General features: G+C 37.2%; 1 protein-coding gene across 1 annotated transcript; it reads left to right on the top strand.

The window, feature by feature from the left end:
- Nucleotides 1–22,289: 22,289 nt before the first annotated feature.
- On the top strand, nucleotides 22,290–23,365 carry LOC136063145 (uncharacterized). Its single transcript, XM_065763083.1, has 2 exons — nucleotides 22,290–22,605; nucleotides 22,713–23,365. The coding sequence occupies exons 1-2, from the start codon at nucleotides 22,290–22,292 to the stop codon at nucleotides 23,363–23,365; spliced, it is 969 nt and encodes a 322-aa protein (XP_065619155.1).
- Nucleotides 23,366–24,239: the final 874 nt, after the last annotated feature.

Genomic DNA, 24,239 nt, shown 5'->3' on the forward strand with positions numbered 1-24,239 from the left:
TAGTTGCATATGTGTCTTGTACTTGGGAAGCTCCTATGATTTAGACTTGGACCTTGAGAGCATCTTAAAGATGACAATCTTTGAGAGGTATGTTGAAGTTTGGAAAAAGTGTGACAAAGACAGTTCCCACATTTAGAGTGGTCAAAATAGTTCTTATGACCGTATTCTGGTATTCCAAAAATCTGGAGTCAAGGAGTGCAATCTTGGAAACTACAGGGAGTCCCTTTCTTCTGTGGAAAGTTAGTGCTAATCTTACAGCACCAAAATGAAGGTGTGTGTACCATTGTTTTTTCCATGGAATAAAAAATTCTCTAGAAAAAGCAAGGGCGATGAAATTTTCATTTTCACTTGCTGGGATATTGAATTGATCGAACTTGGAAGCCTAGACATATTCTTTTACGGAAGAGAGTTGAGAAGGGCCAATAAAATTTTTTATGGTTTTTTTTTTTTAATGAAGGTTGGGGTTTATTAAACACAGAGTATGGATTTACAATGGGGAAGTCAGTAATAGGAATTTTGCTTTCTTCGGGTACATGACAAATTTCATACAAGTCTAATCTATTCGTAGTAGATGTACGAAGGGAAATGTCAAAAGAGGGTTTAGGGGTATCAGTAACAGTAGAGGATGAACTGGCCATAGTGATTTCTTCAGAAAGAATTGTTTACCCAAAACCTGACAGGACTAGAACGCCAACTCTAGGCTTAGACATCCATAAGGTAACTGTGGTAAACCAGATTCTTTGGAGCTTTAGAAAAACAAACTCCTTAGTGTTCTACTTGATTATCAAATCTAGTATTCTAATGTGAATAATACAGAGGGTCCACTTATTGTGGCAACTGTAAATTATAGAGCATACTAATCAGGACAATAATCAAGGTATACTAATCAAAGGGGGTGAAACCTGTATGGCTTTGATACCAAATATGTAGTCAGAAAGAGTGAGACGAAGAGAGACACACAAATAGAGGGATTCAAAGGGGGTGTAAGAAGATACCTATAGGAGTTGGTTAAGAAAGTAAACTACTATTGAAACATAGAACATGACTTGGAAACATAAAGTAGAAATGGAAGATTATATAAAACATGCTTACTAATATTATTAGATTGAACAAGGTTTTAACATTAGACACAAGGGAAGGATTTCTAAGGTTGTGTTTTTGAATAAAAAAATTTAATCAATGGCTATTATTGTCGAAATTGAAATAAATTTGAAAAGTTGGGGGATAGTCTGGTAGAAGATGATAAATAGTATTCATCAAAGCCCATTCTTGGCCAACGAAGAGTGTTAAAGCTAGAGGCCCACCCATGTCAGTTAGGCCCCATTTGACTAGTTACAATCATTTCATGTATATGTATTAGAGCACTTGTAGCAGTGGAGCTAAATAGCTATATAGCTATTTTAGCTCCACCAAAACACCAAAAACAGCCATACAGCAGTGGCGCTAAACCTTTTTTTTTTTAGCTTCATTGCTACAGTGCACATCTATCTATGGATGTGCACTATAGCTGAGAGCTAAATTTTTTTTTTTTTTATTATTCTTCCAGCCGGATTAAAATATTATTTTTTCCTTTCATTTTTTTTTTCTTCTTAGAACTCTCACAATCTCTTAACTCTCCCTCCCAACTTTCAGACCTCTCACGCCCCCGCCTCCCTAACCGACGCCACCAACACACGCCGCCACAGACCCAGCTCCGACCACAGCAACCTTCACCACCACCACCACCATATCAGTCACAAATCCAACCATACCGACACTCATCAAACCCACCACCACCAATATCAATCACCACCTCCACCACCACGGTAACCCCTACCACCACCACATTAGTCACAAACCCAACCACACCCACACTCATCAAACATCAGCAAAATCCATGGCCAAAACATCACCAAAAACATTGGCCGAAATGGTTTCTTCTGCAATTTTTTCATTTGAACCAAAAAAAAAAAAAAAAAAAAAAACCGAAACAAACAAACAAACAAACCATGAACCAAAGGTTATTAGAGGCGTGGTGGTGAACCTAGTGGCGTTGCTTTAGTTGGGCTGAGCAGAACTAAAGCTTGGTTGGACAGATCGTCATTTTGTGGAAGAAATAAAGAGAGAACAGTTGAATAAATGGAGAAGGAGATGAGGAGAAAAAGTAACAAAAAGATAAAACAATAAGAAATGGTTGAAAGTTAAAAGGTGTGGCTGAGGGTGGAGGAGATAAGAGGAGTACGTGTGTGGAGGAGAAAAACAAAGAGGAAAAAAAAAAAGAAGGAGAAGTAACGTGTATTTGGATGAAGCTAAATAAGATAATGGGAAAAATAAAATAAAGAATAATAAGAAATTAAAATTAAGAAATGTTACCATAATATTTTTGCAATAAATTTTAAGTGGTAGGTTATTACTATATAATATTGGTGAGAAAAAAAATAATTTTTTTGATGGTGGCGGTGGTGGTAGTAATAGTGGTGGTGGCAGTGGCTGTGATTGTTGTTTATTGTATAGAATATATTATTCTATCATGTGGCGGAGGAGGCAGAAGAGTCAGTGGCGGCGGTGGCAGTGGAAGAGTCGGTGGCAGCGGTAGTGGCGGTGGTAGTGGTAGCGGTAGTGATTGCGATGGCAGTGGAAGAGTCGATGGCAGTGGCGATAGTGGCAGCAGTAGCGGTTGTAGGTGGTTATGATTGTTGTTTATTGTAGTAGATATATTATTTTATTGTGATATTCATATTATTTTATTGTCTTAAAAACTAAAATATATCCATTGCTACAGCATGTGAGTAGGTAAAGTAGATAAAGTAACTTTTTGTAGTGCTAAATAGCTAAATTTTTAGCTCTACTGCTGTGGATGCTCTTAGTACTTTTTTTAATGAATTTTTTTTCATAATTTTTGGGAAAATTAATTTTTAAATAAATTTGTAATTAAAAAAAAATGCCTTTGGAAATCCCAATCGCACAAGTGAGGGCACGTGACAGCTCCATTGGAATTTGATTTTTTTTTTTACTCTTTAGGAGGTGCGTAGGCCATAAGGAGGGGAGAGAAAAAAAAATCCAGAAAATTATGAAAAGCTATTTGAATGTATTAACATGCTCAGAAAAGATAAAAAATTTATTTTCCCAATTTATGGCATGGGTTGAATGTATTTCTATAATTTTTTTATTGTTTGGAAGAATATGCTAAAAAATATAGAAAATCTATCAAATGTGACAAAAATACAAAATTCTGTTATTTTATGATATTTTTTAATATAGAAAGTATAAATAAAATATAGAAAATTATTATAAATCTGGGAAATTGTGTATAATTGCACCAATAAATATATATATATATATATATATATATATAAAAAGAGAGAGAGAGAGGGAGAGAGGGAGAGAGAGTATTAATTTAATCATACTGCCACCAACACCATATTATTTCTATTACTATTACCATCGTCATTGTAAATATTAAAATAATCTAATTTCTTAAATTTTAAACATATTCATAAACAATGGAAATTTAAAATTGATGAGACTGCAATTCCCATTATTTGAAATTCCATTATTTTCTTGAATTACTCATCCAAACACAAAAAGAAAAAAGAAAAGAAGAAGAGCAAATAGATGGTCGTGCACCAGGAATTGAATGATCACTGATCATTCATCAACATCACAACATATACCCCATTTGAATGAGTAAGATTCTGGATAGATTTAAGGTAGTTAAACGTAATATCAATATATTCCTCAATATTTTTTACAAGGTTGTCAAAACGAACAAACTTCTGAAGAAGCAGATCCTTATGCATTAACAACAAGATTCGCTTAACTCATCATCAATATATCTTATAGCTCCATCAAAAGTATGGGACATAGTCACTGGACACTAATGGATCATCCTCCAAAGCTGCTAGTATGCCCTTTAAAGTAAGAGAAGAAACCATCTCCGATTGAGGTGTTAGACAAGGCTGTCCCAACTATTGGTCTTCAGTCCCTATCACAGATGAAGAAAGCAATTATTAAGTGTTTTTGCATCAATGGTCAAGCAGATTTTCAAACCATGAAGTTCATGAGAGATTTTAGCCATTTAGAAGCTCATGTTATCCAAAATACATGACAGTGGAGGTCTCAAATTGATTATAAATTTGAGTACCTACTGCTGTACTGCATGTATATGGACGATTCTCATGCCATTTAATGTTCTATTTTTACACTTGAAACTGACACTTGAAGATATACACGCTAGATTTTGATGATTGATGGGAACATATTTTTTACACTTCATCTAAATTGACAACCCAAAGGGTTTTATACTTCAAGAACAAGATAAGCATTGCACATCTTTAGGACCAGAGTAACACAGGTTTTAAGTCATAATACAATTTAGGGATAATTCCAGTTTTTCCACTTGGTTTGACCGGTTTTAACTAAGCCTACTCATGGTTTAAAAAGTGTCACTTAACCTATCTGAGGTATTCTTCGTTAGATATCCATAACCCACCTCATCATTTTCCATTAGAAAAACAGGGGTAAAAATGTCTTTTCAATAATATTTTATGTCTCTCTCCTTCATTTACTCTTTTGAACCTAGAGCTAGAAAAAAAAAATATATATATATATATATATACACACTAAAAATCTCAAGATCAAAATTTTGCAAATTCATCCATTAATATGAATAATCCCTAGCACAAGTTAGTTTTGACTTTTTGTGCTTCTGCGATTCCATTTTTTTTTAATTCAAATGCATGAAAAAAGGGCAAAGATAAAAAAAATAAATAAATAAATAAAAAAAAAAATAAAAAAAATAAAAAAAAAACTTCTGCAGATGATGCTGCTGAAACTGTAAAAGACTTTTGCAAATGTATGAACAAAGGGTGGAAAACAAATGTTTTGGGTGGGTATTGGGTAGTCATGGCATTGGTGTGGATTTGTGTGTCCTTAGTTGTGATTGTTTAGGGAGAAAAAAAAAATTAGGAATAAAATACACCAAAGAGATGTTTTGAAGCTTTCAATCTATCAGAACATAACCCCAAACTAAACCAACCCCACCTTACATTTTTTTATGTGTTGTTTGTCTACCAAGAAGCTTTCTTAATAACCAGCAAGAGCTCCTTTGCAAAGCACTACAACCCACAAAATCCAATCTCCACCACTAACCCCTATCCACACCACTAGCCAAGCACTACAACCCACAAACCCAAATAAAAAATCACATCTCATCAAATACACCACAAAAATCCAAATCCAAATACAAAGAAACAACCACCCTTTCCAAAACTAGCCATCAAAGAACCCAAGAATTCCAATTCATCACCGTGAATAGATTGAGACAAAATAAAAGAAGACACAACCACAAAACCATTTGGAGAACGACGGCAATGAATAGGGACCTAGTGAACTTGAACTCAGTCAGGCAATCGAAGTGAAGAGAGAAAGGGATAATGGGTTAGGGGATTTTTAGGGATTCTGAGGTAGAGAGAGAGAGGGAGAGAGCTTGTTCTTCTTTTTGGGGGTTCTATTTGGGTTCTAATTTTGGCTTATATAGTAAAGGAGATTTTTTAACGAAAATGGCAGAGGTGGGTAACAAGTGTCTAACGGAGGGCACTTTAGGTGGGTTAACTGATAAGTTTTAAAACACATGTGGGCTTTATTAAAACGGGCTAAATCACAGGTGGGTTAAGTGCAATTTTCCCTACAATTTATTAGATTCTTGTGTATGTCACCAATCGCCATGAAGAAAATTGACAGCCCAACGTCAAATGGCGCCATTAATACAATCAAGTGCACTAAACTTGACAATTAGTTTTCAATCATCAAATTCAAACATATAGATAAATTTTCCACTAAATGAAAAAAACTGTAAAGAATCCATATCAAATTTAGTGTTTTACTATATTTACTCTATTATAGGAACCAACTTTCTTAAGATTTACATAGAGATTATTGTTGTGAATTATATTCATAAAATATATCAAAATAAAGAGCGGTTTCTTGGCTAACAAGAAACTGATTGTGAAAAGATTTGAACAGGGAAAAGAAGACAAACCCACAAATAATTCAACTATACAAGATAGATAATGTACCAGCATGCATGAATAACAAAAGCTAAAGAAAGATGTGAAACGATGATGTGTTTGTGAATGAGAAATAGTTTTGCACGTATAAAGAAATGTAATACTACCAAGAATGAAACAAATGTGACAAGAAACGTACCTTTTTTCTGGGAGATATTACTTGTTTTTTTGAATGTTTCAGTTAAAGTAAATTGGGACAATCCAAGCTTTTTTTTTTTTTTCGTCTGTGATATTTTGAGACTTGTTTCTGAGAGAGAGAGCCTTTCTTGAAATTGCGCGCAAAGATAATTTTATGATTTTTTTTTTTTTTTGGTAACGGATATTGACAGGACTTTTCTAATAGGAACAAGGATTTATATACGGTGTATAATCCTTGCCAAGGGTCTGTTTGGCGTGTGGTTTTAGTTAACTCGATCATCGACTAGGATAGCACATTCTGTTCCAGAATAATGTGAGAAAAGTTTTGTTTGGATAATTATTTTTATTTTTATTTTTATTTTTGGAGAAGGTTTTGTTTCGATAAAGTAGTTTTTCATTTTCTTTTAATATGAATGTTTGGATATATTGAATTAGCTTTGGAGGTAAATGATTCTCAAAAAAAAAAAAAGCTTTGGAGGTAAATGACGTACAAGCAAAGTGCCTCTTCATGTGCGTTAAGCTTTTAGCCCTTTTTATAGTTATCTTATTTAGAATATGTCTTTAGTCATGACAACAAAAGAGAGTGAAGAGTGAAGAGTGAAGAGTAGAGAGACACTCTCTCTGTTTGTGTTCTTTCACATTCTTCATAACTTATTTAAGCTTCGTGACACAAAGCTAAAGCCTTTTAATTAAAGTGAAAAGGGACTGCGTTAGGGCAGTTTGGGCTTCCAAACCTGTCATAGGCGGTAGAATTTTGTTACTTCTCTGATAGGATTGCTGTTCCTAGGGTAACTTGGTTACTTCTAGGCCATGTGGTTTGTTATGTTTTTGTAGTATTCTTAGTTGCTTGTGTGTTGTAAGGAAGACAGGCTGGTTTGCGTGTTGTTGGGCAGTTTTGCTGTTTTGGTTTGAAGTTGGGAGTTTTTTTCGCAAAGCCATGGATTCTCTCACGAAACATTGGAGTAATCTTTCGCTGAATGATTGGGGGGGGGCGGGGGGAGGGGGAAGATGAGTCTAAATAAGGAACAGAGCTCGATGGAATTCTTTATTGCTGCCAAGTTTTAGACAAACTGAGCCCTGAATATTGATGTTGTTATTAGGACCTTTAGTCCGTTATGGAAAGTAGTGAATGGATTTAAAGTTAGAAACATGGGTGATCATATCCTCTTGTTTGTCTTTAATAATGAGAAGGAAGTTGAGAAGATTTTTTTGAGTGAACCTTGGAGCTTCGATAAGCACTTATTGGTTTTGCAGAGGTTTGAGAACAATTCACCAGTTCATGATTTGAGTTTTACACGGACTGCAATTTGGGTTCAAATCCATGATATCTTGTTCTACTATATGAATAGAAGGGCTGCGAAGAGATTTGTGCCATGGTTGGAGTTGTTGATCGCACAACCTTTACTAATGAGATGGAAGGAGGTAATTTTATGCGCGTAAGAGTATCAATTGATATATCTCTTCCACTTTGTCGTGGCAGGGTTTTATCTTTGGAGAATGGGAGTGACATATGGGTGAAATTTAAATGTGAAATTTAAATATGAAAGATTGCTGAATATTTGTTACTGGTTTGGGTGCTTAACTCATAGTGATAGGGATTGTAAGTATGGATCAATAGTGATGGCACCTTAAAGTCTAGTGATCAAGAGTATGGTCCATGGTTGAGGGCTCCCTTTACTCTAAATCCTAGGTGATCAACGTTGGTAGTCCCTAGGTTTTACGAGGCCATAAAGAAAAATTTGGCTGGGGTCTCATGAGCTAAGGATGTGCATTCTAATCCAGTTTACATACCTGTTCATCCTGCCCTTCAGGCACAAGTGTAGCCCTAGGACGTTTCGAGCAGTAGAGAGGCTATGAAGTCTCCTTCGGGTTTACTAGACAAAGATAAATCTTAGCCGGGGGAGGGTGGTGAGTCGACCCCTGAAAATGGTGTCTTAGCTCCAGTACAGATTCCTAGGTTAACTTCCTTGTCTCTGGTTGCACAGGGGGAGTTTCTTGAAAATCAAATCCTTGAGATTGATCATGGTCTTTCTTGCTTTGACACAAATGATGGTGATGTCTCTACAAGTGATGGGCTTGCTGTGGTTGTTCCTTTTGGACAGGACTTGAGGAGTGATTTGGCTCCTACTACTAATCTATGTGACACCCAAATTAATTGTCTTTCTGTACCTAATCCCCCTATAGTTTTTTCTAGTGATGTTTCTGATTCAGGTTCTCTTTCGGTGGGTGGTAAAGTGGTCCCTGCAAGACAAAAATGGATTGTGAGAGTGGCTTCTGACTCCGTCATCTCTATTGCTACTGGTGGGGCTTTGGTATAACAAACTCGTGAGGCGAATGCTCTTGATAGGTTACCAAGGAAACGTAGAGCAGTTTCTTGAAAAGACAAGGGTGGTGATTTGTTAATGGCGGAGGCTGGTGCCCAGCCCCGCCAAGAGCCATGAGTCTTCTCTGTTAGAACTGTCGAGGACTTGGGAACCCCCAGACAATTCAAGAACTCGATGATTTGATTCGAGCACAAGATCCTGTAGTTGTGTTTTTTTGAAGAATTTGAATTTTGGGAATAGGCATGTTGTCGCCAAGGAAAATCAAAGGGGTGGTTTGGTTCTCTTATGGAGGGTGGATATTCAACTTAGGGTGGTATCTTCTTCTCTCAATCATGTGGATGCCATTATCAATGAAGGTAGGGATAATACTTATGGCGCTCTTGAAACACCAAATCATTGTATTTCATGGAATCTTCTTTGAAGTTTGAATTCCCAATTTAATTTTCCTTGGTTATGTGTGGGGGATTTTAATGAGATTCTTAAGTCTCATGAGAAGGTGGGTGGGAGGCCTCGTCCAATAGCTCAGATGTAAGAATTTAGAGATGTGATTGATGAATGTGGGTTCCGGGATCTTGGTTTTGTTGGTAATAAATTCACTTGGCACAAGACTGTTATAGGTGGCGATACGGTTTGGGAAATACTTGATAGAGCTATTGCGAATGGTGATTGGGTGGCTTTATTTCCGGCATCAAAATTTTCTTATTTAGAGTTTGGGTGTTCTAATCATAAGCTGATTATTATTCATCCCTTGGGTATTCCTATTCGGCATCATAAACCTTGGTGTTTTGAACAAGTTTGGCTGCAAGATGAAGGCTGCCATAAGACTGTGGAGGAGGTTTGGAAGTTAGTACAGGTTTGTGAGTCTCCAATAGATACGGTAAAGATCGATTTGAGAGGTGTCAGGCGGGTTTGAAGCTTTGGAGTTGAACCTTATTCTGTAACATTACAAAACAGCTTGCTGCTGTCCAACAAAGTCTAAAGGAAGCTGAAGCTAAGGCCATAAATAGTAGGGGGGCTAGTCGGACCTGATCTTATCTCTTAAGGAGGAATTGTGGACTTTGTTGATGCAAGAGGAGAAACTATGGTAGCAAAGGGCTAAGACAGTGTGGCTGAAGGATGGTGATCAAAGCTCAAAATTTTTTCATAGTCGAGCTTCACATCGTTATAGGCAAAATGAGATTCTGAAAATTTAAAGCGTCAGTAGTTGGTGTGAAGGGGAGCATCAGATTGCCACTTTGTGGATTATTTTTCTTCCTTATTTCGGTTAGATGATCCCGCTGCCAATAATATGGAAGAAGTCCTTGCAGCTACTCAACGGGTTGTGACTCATGATATGGACCAATTGTTGTTGGTGAAGTTCACCAAAAGTGAGGTTGATTTGGCATTAAAATAGATGACACCTTTAAAGGCTCCGATTCCTGATGGAATGCCTCATATTTTTTACTAGCACTATTAGGATAAGATTGGGGTGGATGTGGCTCAAGCGGTTTTGACTTTGCTAAATTCAGGTGCTATTTGTCCATCTTTAAACCATACTTATATTACTTTAATTCCTAAAGTACAATGCCCTCAACAAGTTACGGAGTTTCGCCCTATTGCCTTATGTAATATCTTGTATAAGCTTGTGTCAAAGGTTTTGGCAAACAGGTTAAAGAAATTTTTACTGAACATTATTTCTGATTCTCAAAGTGCTTTCCAGTCTGATAAGGCGATCTCTGATAATATTCTTGTGGCTTTTGAATCTCTCCATCACATGAAGCATAAAAAGGTGGGCAAATCGGGTTTTATGGCTATGAAGCTAGATATGAGTAAAGCGTACGATTGTGTAGAATGGATTTTCTTGTGTTGGCTTATGGAGAAGATGGGTTTTGAGGATTGTTGGATCCAGTTGATTTATGGGGCATCGGCTCTATTTCTTATTCCATCCTTGTGAATGGGGAACCTCATGGTGACATTAAACCTACTAGGGGACTTAGACAAGGTGATCCTTTGTCTCCTTATCTATTTATTTTGGTGTCCGAAGGTCTTAATGGCTTAATCCAACAAGTTGTGGCAGCCAATGATATTAGAGGCTTTTCCCTTTGTTGCAATGGTCCTCAGATATCTCATTTATTTTTTGCGGATGATAATCTCCTTTTTTGTAGAGTTGAGCTAAGGGAGGTCCAAATTATTCAAAATCTTTTAAAGAAGTATGAGCTCACTTCGGTTCAGAAGATCAATACCAGTAAGACCACTCTGTTCTTTGGTAAATCTGTGTCTCTCTTGTCAAAGAATGCCATTAAAAATTTGCTTGGTATACCTGAGATTAAGGAATATGAATGTTATTTGGGGCTTCCTGCTGTGGTGGGGAAGAATAGAAGGGCCAGCCTTAATTATATTCAAGAGAGGGTTCGGGGTAAGCTTTAGGGGTGGAAGGAAAAATTACTTTCTCAAGCAGGTAGGGAAGTGTTATTGAAATCGGTTGTGCAAGCCATTCCAACTTTTGCTATGAGTTGTTTTAAACTTCCTGTGGGTCTTTGTAATGATATTGAATCTATGATTAGAAAATTTTGGTGGGGTCAATGGGGTGATCAAAGGAAGATACATTGGAAAAAATGGGATATTTTATGTCAACCAAAATCAAAAGGGGGCCTTGGTTTTAGAGAGTTGGGGAAGTTCCATGAGGCCATGTTAGCAAAATAGGTTTGGAGGTTGGTTCATGACACGAATTCTTTATTTTATTGAGTGTTTAAGGCTAAATATTTTCCCAAGGGGTCCATTTTTTATGCCAAGGCTAGATCGGGGTCTAATGCTTGGAAGAGTATTCTTAAAGCTTGAAAGGTGATTTTGTTGGGTGCTTGTTGGAGGATAGGTGATGGGAACTTAGTAAAGATTTTTAAGGACTCTTGGCTCCGTGGTAAAATTATTCAAGCAAAGTTCCATCCCTATTTCGGTGTTGTCAGAGGATGCCCCAGTGGACTAGTTGATTGATAGTGATTCGAGGTGGTGGAATACAAGTCTGGTGGATTCTATTTTCATACCTTTAGAAGCGTAGCTTATTAAGTCCATTCCAGTTTGCCATTTTGCTCAGGAGGATTTTCTATTCTGGCCTCATTCCCAAACTGGAATGTATTAGGTTTGTTCGGGTTGTAACTTGTTATGTGATTTAAATAGTAGTGATGTGGCTTCTTCTTCGAACAAAATTGGGTAGAAGAAATTCTAGAATAGCCTTTGCAATTAAATGTTCCAAATAAGGTGAAATTCTTCCTTTGGTGAGCTTGCACCAATTCCATCCCAACTATGCTTAATTTACACAAGCACAGGATTGTTTCATCTTCAGTTTGTAGCGTCTGTCGTGAAAGGGAAGAATCTATTCTTCATGCCTTATGGTCTTGTGAGGGTAATAGTTCAGTTTGGGGTTCTTGTTTTGTTTTTTTACCTTCTGAATTTTCTAGGGCCAGTTCGTTTAGTGACTTGCTTGATTTGGTGTTTTATTCCTCGTTGAATTTTGAAGTCTTTGCGATGACTTGCTGGGCTATCTGGAATCGTCGGAATAAAGTGCAGGTTGGTGAGGAGGTCTGGCTGTTGAGTAAGGTTGCTGGTGTAGCGCGTCGTCATTTGCAAGATTTTCAGTAGGTTCATCTTTGTCCTAGCACAAAGGTCCATTCAAGGAGACCTTAGTGGAAGCCTCCTGATTCAGGTTTTGTGATGGCAAATTTTGATGGTGCAATCTTTGAGGATTTAAAGGCAACAAGTATTTGTGTGGCTGTTCGGAATGAATATGGTGAGGTGTGTTAACAATATAGAGTGAGAGAGAAAGACTGAATAGTCTGTATATTGATGTGTATATAATAATGTACAATAGAAAACCTTATATAGGCTAGGTATGTGTGCAGTACAAGTAATATAAGTAAACTGAAAGTACAGTATGCTGGGCTAAGCCCAGTGGGTTAAACTAGTCTAACCTATACACTAACATCCTCCTGAAACTCAAGGTGGTAAGGAGGAAGCTAGCTGGAGTTTGGATATAAGATCTCGAAGATGACTAAGCGGGTGAGTCTTGGTGAAGATATCAGCAGGCTAGTCAGCAGAGGAGATGGAGAACAACTTGAGATTTCCTTTCTTGAGATGTTGGCTAGTGATGTGGTAGTTGTTCTCAATGTGCTTGGTGTGTTCATGGAAGACATCATTATGAGCAATGTAGATAGCACTACAATTGTCACAATAAAGAGGAGTGGCAGTGGGCTGTGGAACATCCATGTCAGCCAAGAGCCAGCGAAGCCAAATAAGCTCGCAGGTGGTGTTGGTAAGGGCACAATACTTACCCTCAGTACTAGAATGGGAAACCACATCCTGCTTCTTGCTACACCACGAGACAAGAAAAGTACCTAACAGGAAACAGAAACCTGTGATAGAGCATTAATCAGTCAGATCACTAGCCCAGTCCACATCTAAATAAGCATGAAGCTCGAGCAAAGATTGAGAGGAGTAATGGAGACCATGATAAAGTGCCTTTGACATATCGGAGAATCTGAAGAACGGTAGTATAGTGGACAGAACGAGGGGCATCCATGAACTTACTAACCATACCCATGGCATGTGAAATATCAAGATAAGTAACAATGAGATAGATCAGACTACCAACCAACTGACGATAACGAGTAGCATCGGATATAGGTTCACCATCCAAAGGTGTGAGCTTTGCATTGTATTCTAAAGGAGTGGAAACAGTCTGGTTGTCGGTGATACCGGCTTTGGAGAGAAGGTCAAAAGCATATTTAGCTTAGGAAAGATAGTATCCATCAGAGGATGAGGTAACCTCAAGCCCAAGAAAATAGCTGAGAGTGCCCAGATCTTTCATCTCAAAATGCTAACTAAGGAAGTGCTAAAGAGAGCGGATACCTGTAGAATCATCTCCAGTAATAATCATATCATCAACATAAAGAAGAATAAGAGTGATACCAGTAGAGGATCTTCGGACAAAGAGAGCAGTGTCATAAGGACTCGAAGTGAAACCCTATTGATCAACAACTGAGCTAAAATTTTCAAACCAAGCTTGAAGAGCTTGCTTGAGGCCATAGAGAGCACGGCGAAGGCGACAAACTTGACTGCCTGAGTGTGGATAGCCAAGGGGTGGTTGCATGTATACTTCTTGAAGGTCTCCATTAAGGAAAGCATTCTTCACATCCATTCAATAAAGAGGCCAACGGCGAATAGCAGCCACAGTAATGAGACATCTAACAGATGTAAGGCGAGCAACAGGAACAAATGTTTCCTCATAGTCAATGCCATACTATTGATTAAAGCCCTTGGAAACTAAGCGAGCCTTGTACCGTTCAATAGATCCATCAGCCTTGGTCTTGATCTTGTAAACCCACCTACAACCTACTACAGACTAACCAGGAGGCAAATCAACCATATCCCAAGTGTGATTCTTATGAAGGGCATTTAGTTCTTCGTTTATAACTTGCTGCCAAAGAGGGTCAGTATGTGCCTCACGATAGGTGTAAGGTTTATAGAGGATGGCAAGAGCAAAAAAGCAGTGATAATCAGTGAGATAAGGGGGATGAATGCTTACCTGAGTGGAACGACGAAGTTCAGGATCAACAGAAGGCTTAAGAGAGGGTGGTGCCATAGGATCCAAGACAGACGGGTTATATGCTGGGGATAGAACCAGAGATGAGTCGTCTAGAGAGGTAGTCGATGTCAAAGAATCCTCCACAAGTTTAGGATAGAGAGGGAGGAAAAGATCAGTAAAAATGGGAGACTCTGAGGAAGAGGACGCATGAAACTACTAAAGACTCGTGAAAGGACGATGTTCCCAAAACTCAACATGACGAGAGACATAAAGGCGACGAGAAATGGGATCATAGCAGTGAAACCCCTTTTAAGATATGCCATAACCAAGCAAAACAATAGAGACGAGCACGAGGCTGGAGCTTCGTTCGTTCATAAGGGGGAAGAGAGATAAAGTAAGAACAACCAAAAACCCAAAGAGAGGAGTAGTTAGGAGTTTAACTATAGAGAAGCTCGAATGGTGATTTCTTGTGTGTAGTTGGTGAAAGAATATGATTAATGGTGTACATAGTAGTGAGTGCAGCCTCACCCCAAAAGCGCTCAGGAAGAGAGGCAAAAATAAGAAGGGTGCAGACAGCATCAAGAATGTGACGATGTTTTTGTTCTGCACTACCATTTTGTTGAGAGGTGTAAGGACAAGACCACTAAGGAAGGGTACCATGACTGTCTAAAAAGGATAGAAAATATTTATCACTATATTCTTGAGCATTATCTGATCGAAAGACTTTGATGGTGTGATCAAACTGTGTTTTAATCATTTTATGAAATGTTTGGTAAATAGACACAAGTTCAGACCTATGGTGAAGCAGATAAATCCAAGTATATCAAGAAAAATCATCCACAAATATGACAAAATATCTAGATCCCCCCTCAGTGGGAACAAGTGCAAGACCCCAAATATCAAAATGTATAAGATCAAAAGGTGTAGAAGAAAAGGAGTCACTATTATTAAAGGGCAATTTTGTTTGTTTGCCAAAATGATAGGAAGTAGTATCAAATTTTTGAAACTAAACTGAACCTAAATGAACTTGAGAAGCTAACAACTGAAGATGAGATAAGGATGGATGACCAAGACGAGTATGCCATAGATCAGGTGAGGGGGTGGCAGTGGTAGCAGTTGTCGAAACAACTTGTGAAGGAATCTTCAAGTACATCCACACCATGATTAGTAAATAGAAGATCTACGCCTAATTCACAAAGTTAACCAACAAAAAGCAAATTGAGGAATAACTTTGGGATAAGAAAAGTGTCACTAAGGGATAAACAAGGAAAATAATTGTTCCTTTATGACTAACAGGCATAGGAGTTCCATCAGCAGTGTAAATAGTAATTGGATGTTCTAAGGGCGCCTTATCAGAAAATTGGGATTCATTAGGAGTCATATGGTTACAACATGTAGTATCAAAAAACCAAGGTTGTTTACCTGAAGTGACAGAAAGGGCAGTGGAAGTGCAGGATAAAACTTGTTGAACAACTGTCTCAATATCAGCCGTAGTAAGTAAGGAAGCCAAAGATGGACTTGTAGGAACTGATGGATCTGAAGGACATACAACAGCTGCTCGAGGAAGAGAAGCTTTATAATGCTCTTGCACAAATTTCTACAGTTTGTGACAAACTAAGATGTCATGACCTTTGACACGGCAAAACTCACAGCAAGTACCTTTGGAAGACTAAGAGGTGGGACGCCCAGAGTTTATTCGTGGAGGAGTAGTGAATGCAGCAATAGGAGGCTGTGGAGATGGTGTAGCCAATACATGATCAGATGATGACATGTGATGAGTAGGCCGACAGTTCTCCTCAGAAATGAGCTCCTTGAATGCAGCATCAAGAGGAGTAGGAGACCAACTAAGCAGAGAAGTCTTAGTAGGCTCAAAATTCTCACGTAAACCCATCATGAAATGCATAAATTTACTGCGATTCTGATATTTGACAAAGGGCTCAATGTCCTTAGAGCACACTAGTGGAGGATCTGTCCTGAGAATAAAAATCAAAAATAGACTGACCTGGCTCTTGGCGCATTTGATAAATTTTTGATTCAATGTGGAACTTCAGGCTTGAATCATTAGTACAATTGTAGCGATCGGTAAGAAATTTCCAAGCAGCCTCAGCAGTTTCAAGACGAGGAAGAAGATTATGAATGGAGGGAATAGATGTATTGATAAACCAAGACAAGATCTTACTCTGAATACTCTCCCATTCCTCTAGGCGTTCTTCATAATCATCCGCTGTAACAGCAGTCTTAGAGGTATCTTCAGCAGCTATGGCTTTGGACTTAGGGTTTGGTACTAGCTTAGGAATTGAACCAGTCACATATCTCCACAGTTTACGACCCTTGAGAAAGACAGTCATATTTTGAAACCATGCATGATAGCTAGTAGGACCATCCAACATAATGCTGATAGGAAGAATGATATCTCGTTTTTTTTTTGTTGAGCCATAATGAAGAAAATGACCAAAAAGTAGGATTTAGAGACCTCAAATGAAGAAACGGAGCCCAAAATTGGAAATGGAGCCCAAAAACTAAGCAAGACAGGCCTAGTTGAAAATTTTGTTTTTGGTCAAAGTCAACGGTCAATGACTGGGTCAACGGTTGGATGCTGACGTATGCTGATGTGGGATGATGACGTGGCTATGTGACGTCACTCTAGGGCTAACGTGGCAGGATGTGATACGGGTAGGCATGTGGGGCGCAGGGAAGCACATGACGGAGATGTTCTGGCGCGCGTGAAAGGATGACGGCACGTGCTCATGAGGCAGAAACTTCAGCCAACGCGTGTGAGCGCGTGAAAGGTGGTTTCTGGCCGTTCTTGGTTGGGTTTTGCTCGGGATTCTCAGATCTATCAATCTATGCCTTGACTTTGGCAGTTTGATCAATAAACTAACAAAATCCGAGTGTTCTAGGGGCTGTGGGCATAACGGTGGTGACTCACTTCTAATAGTGACTACTGGATGAAGGCAAAGGTAGCGGAAAAACGCCAGAGATGTCCACGAGAACTAGAAAGTCAGATGAAAGGCTTTGGTACCATGTTAACAATATAGAGTGAAAGAGAAAGACTGAATAGTCTATTTATGGATGGGTATATAATAATGTACAATAGAGAGCCTTATATAGGCTAAGTATGTGTGCAGTACAAGTAATATGAGTAAACTACAGGTACAGTATACTGGGCTAAGCCAAATGGGCTAAACTAGTCTAACCTATACACTAACAAGGTGGTTGCAGCTTTGGCTGAGTAAATTCCCATACCAGATTTTCTTTTCACTCTTGAAACTTTGGCGGCTAGGCATGCAATTCTTTTTGTTCAGGAACTTGGCCTTCATAATGTTGTCTTTGAGGGTGACTCGAAGTCTTCTATTCATGTTGTTAGTAATAGACTTTTATTATTCAAGACATTTTGTTGTTTGCTAGCTCCCTTCAGAGCTTTTCTTTCTCTCATGTGTGTAGGCAAGGTAATGCTTTAACTGATGCCTTGGCTAAGAGAGCTAAGTTTTCTTGTCCATTGTTGCTTTGGATGGAGTTTGTTCCTCCAAATCTGTATAACTGTTATTTGTCGGATTTTTCTTCTTTTAATTAAAGTAGCCTTCTTGGCCAGTTTCTTCAAAAAAAAACAAAGGAAAGAAAAAACAGCAGTGCATAATTTCATACTTCACAAGGCAACTGCATATCTAATTGCAAAAGACAATCGTATGCCCATTGATTCTAGTTTGGATTTTAGGCATTTGAATAATTTTTGAACTGTGGATATCTCCTTTAGAATTACCAAAAGGTATCAGCTCAGTTGCAAGCTCTTAACCCTGTCTCTTATTATTGAAATGAGTATTGTCCTATATTAGCTCAATTGGTTTCTTGTCATTGAATAAAAAAATTAGATTTGAATTTAGCCTTCATAAAAGAGATATTTAGTTGTCTTTGTTTGTTTCAATATTAATATTTTCTAAAAAATGAGTCATTTTAAAAAAAATATTTTTTGGAAAACTATCTGATTTTCCTATGTTTGGCAATGACTTCAAAATAAGATAGAATTAATTTCAATAGTTTCATATTTGCCTCTTAACTTCCTTTATCTATGATGACTAGGTAAATGATTATTTTGTCGACTACCAATACTACATTTTTGCTCTTAACATAAATTTTTGATTCTTAAAAAGATAAATTTCAATTTTGCTCTTAAATTTATATATCTTTAACAATATATTAAAAATAAATGATTAAAAATATATATAAATAAAAATAAAATATATTTAATAATTAATAATTAATTAATAAATACCTCCCTATTGTACATGTATCCTAATTTTTCAGGAATTGTCATTTCCCTATATTGTATCCGTACCAGTATCGATGCTTCTTAAGGTTTAGTTTTCTCTCTATTGAAGAAAATGATAACAAATCATTTTGTATGTAAGAACGTGTTTGAAAACAATTTTTTTTTTTTTTAGAATCAAAGTAGGGTCTTTTATTCAATGAATACCATCAGAGTCTGCTAAAACAAAAGAGTGAATCTGTGGTGGAACATCCTCCATCCACACCCTATAATCCGTAACATTTAAAGCAAAATGAGCTAAAGCATGAGCAACCATATTACCCTCTCTCTTAACATGAGAGTAGTGTAATTTACTAAAACATCTAGCCTTTGATCTTACTGCATCAAGAATTATACCATTTGTTGACGACTTGAGAGCATGCATGACGACTTGACAATCACCCTCTAAAGGTGACCTCTTGAAACCCCAGTTCGGATGCTAGTTGCAAGGCTGATGCTGCAACCATACCTTCAGCTTCAAAAGGAGAATATACACTAAGGAAATAGTTTTTTTTTTTTTTTCTTTTTTTATTGTTGACATTAATAAATTTTTTTTTTTTTTTTTTTTTTTTTTTTTAGGAAATGTTGGGTACATACTTGTGAATAGAGTCTCACATTGAATAATAATAACAAGGACATATAGTTAATATAATATTATTGGGTCCAAACTCATAAACTTAAATTTTTGGGGTTAAGTGATATCCCTAGCAGTGGCGGCTCCAAGAATTTTATTCAAGGTGTTCCTTAGGAAGCATAAATTACATAATCTTATTTCTTTTTAGCCTTTAGATAATTAAGTTTGATTCAATGTTATTAATTCCATTCCATTCCGGCTGTAATGGAGAAGAGCAAATAGATGATTGTGCACCAGGAGTTGAAAGATCAATGATCATTTTATCAACATCACAACATATACTCCAATTAAATGAACTTCTGTCAATTAAACCACAATCAAGTTTAGACTATATGAGTAAGCTTCTGAATCGATTAAAGGTATTTAAACGTAATATCAACATATCCCTTTCTATTTTTTACAAGGCTGTCAAAAAAAAAATTTCTGAATTAGCATAACAACAAGATCTTCTTAACTCATCATCAATTTTTTTATGTATCTGTCGTAAGTGAGAGAGATATGATCTTGAGTATCGTGGATCATCTTTCAAAGCTTCTAGCACGTCATTCACAGTAAGAGAAGAAACTATCTCCATTCGAGGCATTAGACACGACTTTCCCAACAACTGGTCTTCATTCCCTATCACAGATGAAGAAAGCAATGATTAAGTATTTTTGTATCAATGGTCAAGCAGGTTTTCAAACCATGAAGTTCATGAGAGATTTTAACAATTTTGAAGCGATCATGTTTATCCAAAATACATGACTATGGAGGTCTAGAATTGATTACAAATTTGAGTACCTACTGCTGGACTGCATGTATATGGACGATATACACGCCAGATTTTGATGATTGATGGGAACATATTTTTTGAACTTGGATTACAAAGAATTTATTAACCCTATTTGGCAATTATAGTAAGTGAAAAACAAAAGCTTCCCTAAACATTGCCAAAAATTTTCAAGTCTTCCTTTTTCTTCCAAGTCTTTACTGGCTTCAACTGTTTTTCCTGAGTACCAGATGATGTGCCCAATTCTCCATTATGCTTCTAAGCAAATAGAAAAAGTTTGAACATGCTTAAAAAACTGCTAAATACAAATAAGATATATCACCATCTACAAGACAAGTTTCTAAACAGAATGGTTTAATGATATTTTTTCTCACATCATTGAATGTGCAACGCTTTACCTCTTCAGTCTGTTTCCTCTCCTGCTGCCTTGCCTTTTCAAGATCAATCCTCTACAGAAGATGAAGTTAGAATCAAAAAAGAAACATCATGGAATACAACCAGAGTTAGAAGCAATATTATACTATCTACTTACCCTTTTTGACAATTTAAGTGCACTTTCTATCCATTCCTGCATTATTATCTTCAATGCCTTGAGTTTCAGATCAATAGAAACTCAGCACATATGACAACTTTGAGTATTGAAAATCTATAAGCTAGAGTCTCACCATTGACAGTATGTGCTCCACGTCTTCATCCATACTTTCAATTCCATGCGCGGAAACTGTAACAAATGTTAGGACATATGTGTTCTCATTTGCCAAGAACATATGTCACTTATTTATGTAAATTGGCTAATCTTTTGACAAAACGCACTCTACTTGTAATTGGGTAGTTCTAGGTGTTTTTAATACTTCAAGAAATTAGGTTTCAAGATTAAGTGTTGAAGTCATCAAGTCTGTCCAAGAAGAATCAAGCTGAAGTGCAAATTCATTAAATCTCGACACCTTCTCGATAGCTACCTCGACACCTGGCTATCTATCGAGATCTTCAGCTGATGCTTATCGCAATCTCGATAGCTGGTCGATCGATCGAGAAAGTTTCTGTCTCCTCGACACCTCCTCGATAGCCGCTATCTATCAAGATTCATTAAATCTCGACACCTTCTCAACACCTCCTCAATAGCTGCTATCTGTCGAGGTTACGGAAATTCAAATTTTTATTTTTGGGCCAGGCTTATGTATTTGAGTAGGGTTTCTTTTCTCACAACCCTAGACCTATATAAGGCTTATTTTAAAGGCCGTCACATAAGAGAATACAAGGGGAACATATGCAAAAGGTGACCGATGCCTTATTCTTTCTGAAAGAAGCTACTGCATCTTTGCGCTTTAGGGTTTTGTAACCAAATGCTTCTTGATCTTCATTATTGATGAAGTGAAGAATTTTGTAGCCAACATTCTTCTTCCTCAAGTTGGTGAGTGGGTCACATACTGGGATTCGTGCAAAGAAGTTAGTCACATACTAGGATCCGTGCAACAAAAAGGGTGGTGTTCATATATTGAAGAGTTCAGAGGTTTTGAAGCGGTAGAAGGTTTCTACTGTGAGTTCATCTACGGGGATTGTAGAGTCTAGAGACAAAGGTTTTGTACTAGATCTGAAATTTCTCTTTACTATAGTGGATTGCTTTTCGGGAAGGTTTCCCCCTAGGTTTTTTTACTATGAAACTGGTTGGTTTCATTGGTTTTCCTAGGTCATCATATCTTATCTTATTTATTATATTCGCTGTATGATTTTGACATGATATTGATGTTTGTTTGTTTTAACAAGTTTTATTAATAATAAATCTAATTAACAACTTGGGTTTAAAACTTGTTAATTCTATCAACCGGGGTCTAAATTTCTCAACAAGTGGTATCAGAGCGGGTTCACTCTGATTGGATTAATTTCCTGAATGTGATCCTTGACCCCTGTTGTCATGGATCGTGGACAATCTCTTTTGATTCCTCCTTTATTTGATGGAATTAATTATGCATACTGGAAAGTTCGTATGAAAGTGTTTTTGCAGGCTCTAGGTGAACAGGTATGGCAAGCTATTGAAGTTGGCTGGATTAAGCCAAAGGAATCGCCGGTGGATTGGGATAATGCAACAATCATTGTGGCAAATTTCAACAATAGGGCCTTGAATGCTTTGTTCTGTGGGGTGACTAATGAGGCATTTAAGAAAATATCATCCACAGAAGTTGCCAAGGAAGCATGGACCATTCTTGAGACCACCTATGAAGGTACCAAGGCTGTAAAGACTATAAAGCTTCAAAGACTCACTAGCAGTTTTGAAGAAATAAGGGTGGAGGAGGATGAGACCTTTGACGAGTTCTATGCCAAACTCAAGGATATTGTGAATTCTACTTTCAACTTTGGAGAATGTATCGCAGAATCCAAAATTGTGAGGCAAATCCTTAGGTCTTTACCTAAAAGATTCCATGCCAAGATCACTGCTATTGAAGAAGTAAAGGATATTGATAAAATTCCTTTGACTGAGCTTGTAGGGAACCTTCAACCTATGAGATGGGATTAGGCTCAATGGGAAAAGGTGGAAAGAATAAAAGCTTGGCTCTTAAGGGTATAGAGGAAGAGATTGAGGACTCTGAAAGCGAAGATGAAGATAAAGATGATGATGAGGATGAGGATCTATCATTCATAATTGATGAGATTATCAAGCTTCTTCAATTTAGGAAAAAGGATAAGGGTAAACCTCCTAGGGAATTTAAATCCTCTAGGAAGGATAAGAATGAGAAACCCCTCATCCAATGCCATGAGTGCAAAAGTTTTAGTCATATAAGAATAGAGTGTCCAAACTACCTCATGAAGGAAAAGACCAATAAGTTAGAAGATAAAGGTTGGTTGCTACTTGGAGTGATACTAAGGATGACTCTTCTGATGAGTTTGTGGATGAATGTCGTCACGTTATGGCATTTGCTGCCTCAACCGATAAGGTGATTGTAGAGAGTGCTAGTGACAGTGAGGATTCTTCTGATGATGAAGTACCCAAGAAGATAACCATTCAGGAAGCCTATAATAAGCTATGTACTGAATTTATAAAATCTGAGAAGACTTCTCATTTTGGTAGAAAAGAGCTTAATGAGGTAAAAACTGAGAAAGCTGATATGTTAGTCAAACTAGATGAGACTACAAGGTTAGTTGAGACTCTTGTTGTGGAGAACGCCTCATTAGAAGAGAAGGTCAAGAATCTTGAGGTTGAGCTTAGTCAAGCTAGAATTCAAATAGAAAGGATATCTAGTGCAAAGTTTGATGAGGTATTGAGTGCTCAAAAGTCTAGTTCTGACAAGACTGGCTTAGGATATGCTGTTTCCTCCAGCCCCTTCTCTTCCATGGCTTCTAGATCAAGGACTGTCTTTGTGCCACAATCTAAAAAAGGTAATAAAGGTATAAAATCCAAAACTGATTTGGCTAATTCTAAATCCTTTGTTAAACCTAATGTTTGTCATCATTGTGGTGTTGCTGGATACATTTGTCCTAATTGCTTTAAGTTGTATCCTCATAAGCAATTGTCCAAACGGTCACAGGTTTCTTCTCAAGAACCTACACCTTTGTTTGGAGAGTTATTAAAAGTCTTAAACTTTTTAACTCAATTTTAGGAGAATTTTAATTCTTCTATGTCCTTTAGTAGACATACTAGGACACGTGCCTTTCCATCTTCACGGCCAAAAACTCGTGCTATATGGGTGAAAAAGGAGCCTAAGACTTAATTGTCTTTTTTTGTTTGTCCTTTGCTTTAATTCTGTCTATCTAAAGTAGGACCCTCTTTGCTTGATTTCTTATCTGTTTTTTTTTTTTTTTTTTTTTGAATTATGTTTTCATGCATTTGTACATTTCTATCATGCCTTCATGCATATGCATCTTTCTTTTTGCTTTCATGTTGTTTGTCTATTTTTGTTTGGTTGTTTAGTTTTTGTTTTGTTTTGTTTTCAAAATAAAAATAAAAAGGAAAAATCAAAAAATACAAAAACAGTGTGTGTTTGTGTACATTGGTACTTGTGTACCTTGGATGGCCATTGAAACAAAGTTTCTAAACTTTGTATCTCTTGTAGCTTAGATGAGCATCTCTATGCACAACTAAGTAAGTGAGTTTTGTGGCTCTTGTTTGTGATGAGTAAGATTAAGTTATCTCTTAAACCTTAACACTCATATCACTCTTTTTGACAGGTAGGACTAGAAAATCCTAAGACAAAGGTATAAATAACCATCTCACCACTGTTGCCCGCCAATCATAATATGACACCTGTATACTTCGGCATAGCAAAAGTGCAGTGTCAAAGACATTCGTATGCTTCGGTATAGCAAAAGTGCGATGTCAAATGCTTAACATCTTGGATATTTCTTTTCTCTCTTTTATATGCCTATGTATGATGTGCTTAAAGAAAATATGCAAAGAAAATAAAAAGCAAAAAGATTAAAAATGCTTTAAATATGGTTGCAAGCGTGTATTCTATGAGATGTGGGAGTTATAGG

The sequence above is a fragment of the Quercus suber genome, unplaced genomic scaffold (assembly GCF_002906115.3).
Source record: "Quercus suber isolate HL8 unplaced genomic scaffold, Cork oak 2.0 scaffold_491, whole genome shotgun sequence".
NCBI lineage: Eukaryota > Viridiplantae > Streptophyta > Magnoliopsida > Fagales > Fagaceae > Quercus > Quercus suber.

Bases quoted from the DNA above. Each gene is read 5' to 3' on its own strand.
- LOC136063145 (XM_065763083.1), top strand. From the start codon at position 22,290: ATGGGAAAAGGTGGAAAGAATAAAAGCTTGGCTCTTAAGGGTATAGAG. The intron at 22,606-22,712 runs GTTGGTTGCTAC...AGGTGATTGTAG, and splicing joins CAATAAGTTAGAAGATAAAG to AGAGTGCTAGTGACAGTGAG.